Source organism: Colobus angolensis, unplaced genomic scaffold, assembly GCF_000951035.1.
Source record: "Colobus angolensis palliatus isolate OR3802 unplaced genomic scaffold, Cang.pa_1.0 Scaffold72, whole genome shotgun sequence".
In the NCBI taxonomy this organism is placed as follows: domain Eukaryota; kingdom Metazoa; phylum Chordata; class Mammalia; order Primates; family Cercopithecidae; genus Colobus; species Colobus angolensis.
In genome coordinates, this window is record NW_012120932.1 from 7,168,889 (window position 1) to 7,171,013 (window position 2,125).

At 50.9% G+C, this 2,125-nt stretch overlaps 1 protein-coding gene across 1 annotated transcript in view; it reads left to right on the forward strand.

The window, feature by feature from the left end:
- The window catches only part of FBP1 (fructose-1,6-bisphosphatase 1), a 37,845-nt gene that overhangs the window by 30,758 nt on the left and 4,962 nt on the right, over window positions 1–2,125 (forward strand). Inside the window, exon 4 of the mRNA XM_011927543.1 lies at window positions 273–319. Coding sequence (XP_011782933.1) covers window positions 273–319 — 47 coding nt within the window. The remainder of the gene's footprint in view (window positions 1–272; window positions 320–2,125) is intronic.

Below are 2,125 nucleotides of genomic sequence, written 5' to 3' on the forward strand. Positions count from 1 at the left end.
GCGATTCTCCTGCCTCAGCCTCCTGAGTAGCTGGGACTACAGGCGCCCGCCAGCACACTTGTATTCTTAGTAGAGAGGGGGTTTTGCCATGTTGGTCAGGCTGGTCTCGAACTCCTAACCTCAGGTGATCCACCCACCTCAGCCTCCCGAAGTGCTGGGATTACAGGTGTGAGCCACTGTGCCTGGCCAACGTTTTTAACTTCTGGAGATATCCTCCTATGACATTAGTGAACTGTGTATACGGTGCTTTTTGCTGGCAAACTGAACCCCAGGAACAGACAGGGAGCGGGAACCCTCTGTGGGAGACAGGCTGCTGGAGGTGAGGCCGGGTCTGTGTGTGGCGGGAAGGCTGACTCAATACAGGCTGCCTTTGTCCCAGGCTGTCAGGAAAGTGGACTTTCACCTCCTTGGCAGCATGGGCACTTAACAAATAAACAAGGGCAGGGTAATAGCACTAGTTCAAGTCTCCGAATGTGGTGACCTGGGTAGGGGTGGGGTGGGGGGGTTAGTGGCAGAACCAGAGCAACGTTCCACCTGAGCCCAGGAAGCGATTTCGGGCCCCACTGATGTCTGCTGGCTGTGACTTGCCAGGCCCTGACTCTGCTTCCCATTCTTCTGCTGCCTTCTCTTGTTACCTTTGAGTTGGTGGAAGCAGAGAAAACATTAAATCTCTTCTTGTTTCCAGATTGCAGGCCAGCATCTCTGTAGGGAAGTTTCTGTGTGTTTGACAGTCTTTTGCCCTCCTCAGTCCTAAATGTCTGGAAGCGCAATGCAGACCTGCTGGGATTTGATTCTATCCCTTCTGCCTGCTGCGCCTGACGGGGCTGAGCCTCCCACCAGGGAGATGCTAAGTGCTTCCTCTTTGTTTAGGCTTGCTGCAAAGCCAGGCTGATGGTTTCTGCTGCAACCACTGCCACAGCTGTACCTGGGTTTCTAGTGGCTTTAACTTTCTGGGAGCTTTTATGCTTCGTCTCCATACACAAGACTTCCCTCCTTTGCACCGTGGACAGTCTGGCCGGGCCCTGCACGCTGCACCCAGCCTCTGTTGTGAGATGGCTTTCTTTTCTATACAGTTTTTTGAAAGACATTTATTTTTCTACCAATGATAAAAGAATATTCTGGTATATTCGTGGCCAAAAGTTTTGAAAATATTAAAAAAGGCATAAAAGTAAGAAAGAAGAATCACTTCCAATGACTCCTTTCAATGACCACTGTGAATTCTCCCCTCCCTCCCCCTCTGTCTGTCTGGTTTCAGTGCATTCCATGTGGGTAGGAACCAGTTTCTGCTGTGGGAATAAATGGCTCGGCGAGAGGTGTTGGTGGGGCCTTTTCTCTTTTTCAACTCTTGTGTCAATGTCAAGCCCCTTCTAAATGGGTAGAGCCTCTATCACCCTCTTGCCAAAAACACACAGGAACCCATAAAAATCCTCCATCTGGAGCAATAGGATTTCTGCAACACTTTCCCCCAAATTCAAATCTCCTCTGAAGAGGCTAAAGCTTAAAGGCATAAGCTTAACCCTGGGCTACGTGGGAGGAGGCAGTCTGAGAAAAACTTCGCACGCCAGTGAGCAAAGGCATCGGAAGTTACGTGTGCCAGACTCAAACTCAGGGTTCCGCTTTGCTCTATAACAACGCCCAGAAAGGAGAACTCCCATCAGGATAGTAATGTAAAGCCGAGAACAGCGCTGAGCACTTGGATGTTACGCAGGGACTGATCCCGCAGTTGCCGTCTCTCCTGAGAGCCCACCTCCCACCTGAACCAGTGCTTTTTTTCTGTTTGGTAAAGGCATACACATCTTATATTGCTTTGGACACACGATTCTTACTTTCTTGCAGGCTTTAGCAGTCTGCTTTCCCTATTTTTATGTGGTTTCTTTTCTTGTTTTACTGAAATCATTTGCAAACAAAGTTGAAAGTCTCCGTTATCACCCTGACGGCTTCTGCAGCATCCTCTTGCCTCCCCTACCCCATTCACAGCTCCTGGAGAGTCTGGCAGGTGTCGTGGGGCCCCAGGATGAGCAGTGCCCGTGGGCCACGACCCCAGCCCAGCGTGGCCCAGCATAGCCCAGCCCATCGCTCACCTCATCCAGGCCTGGGGGACACGATGTGCTCGTCATCTCTCCAC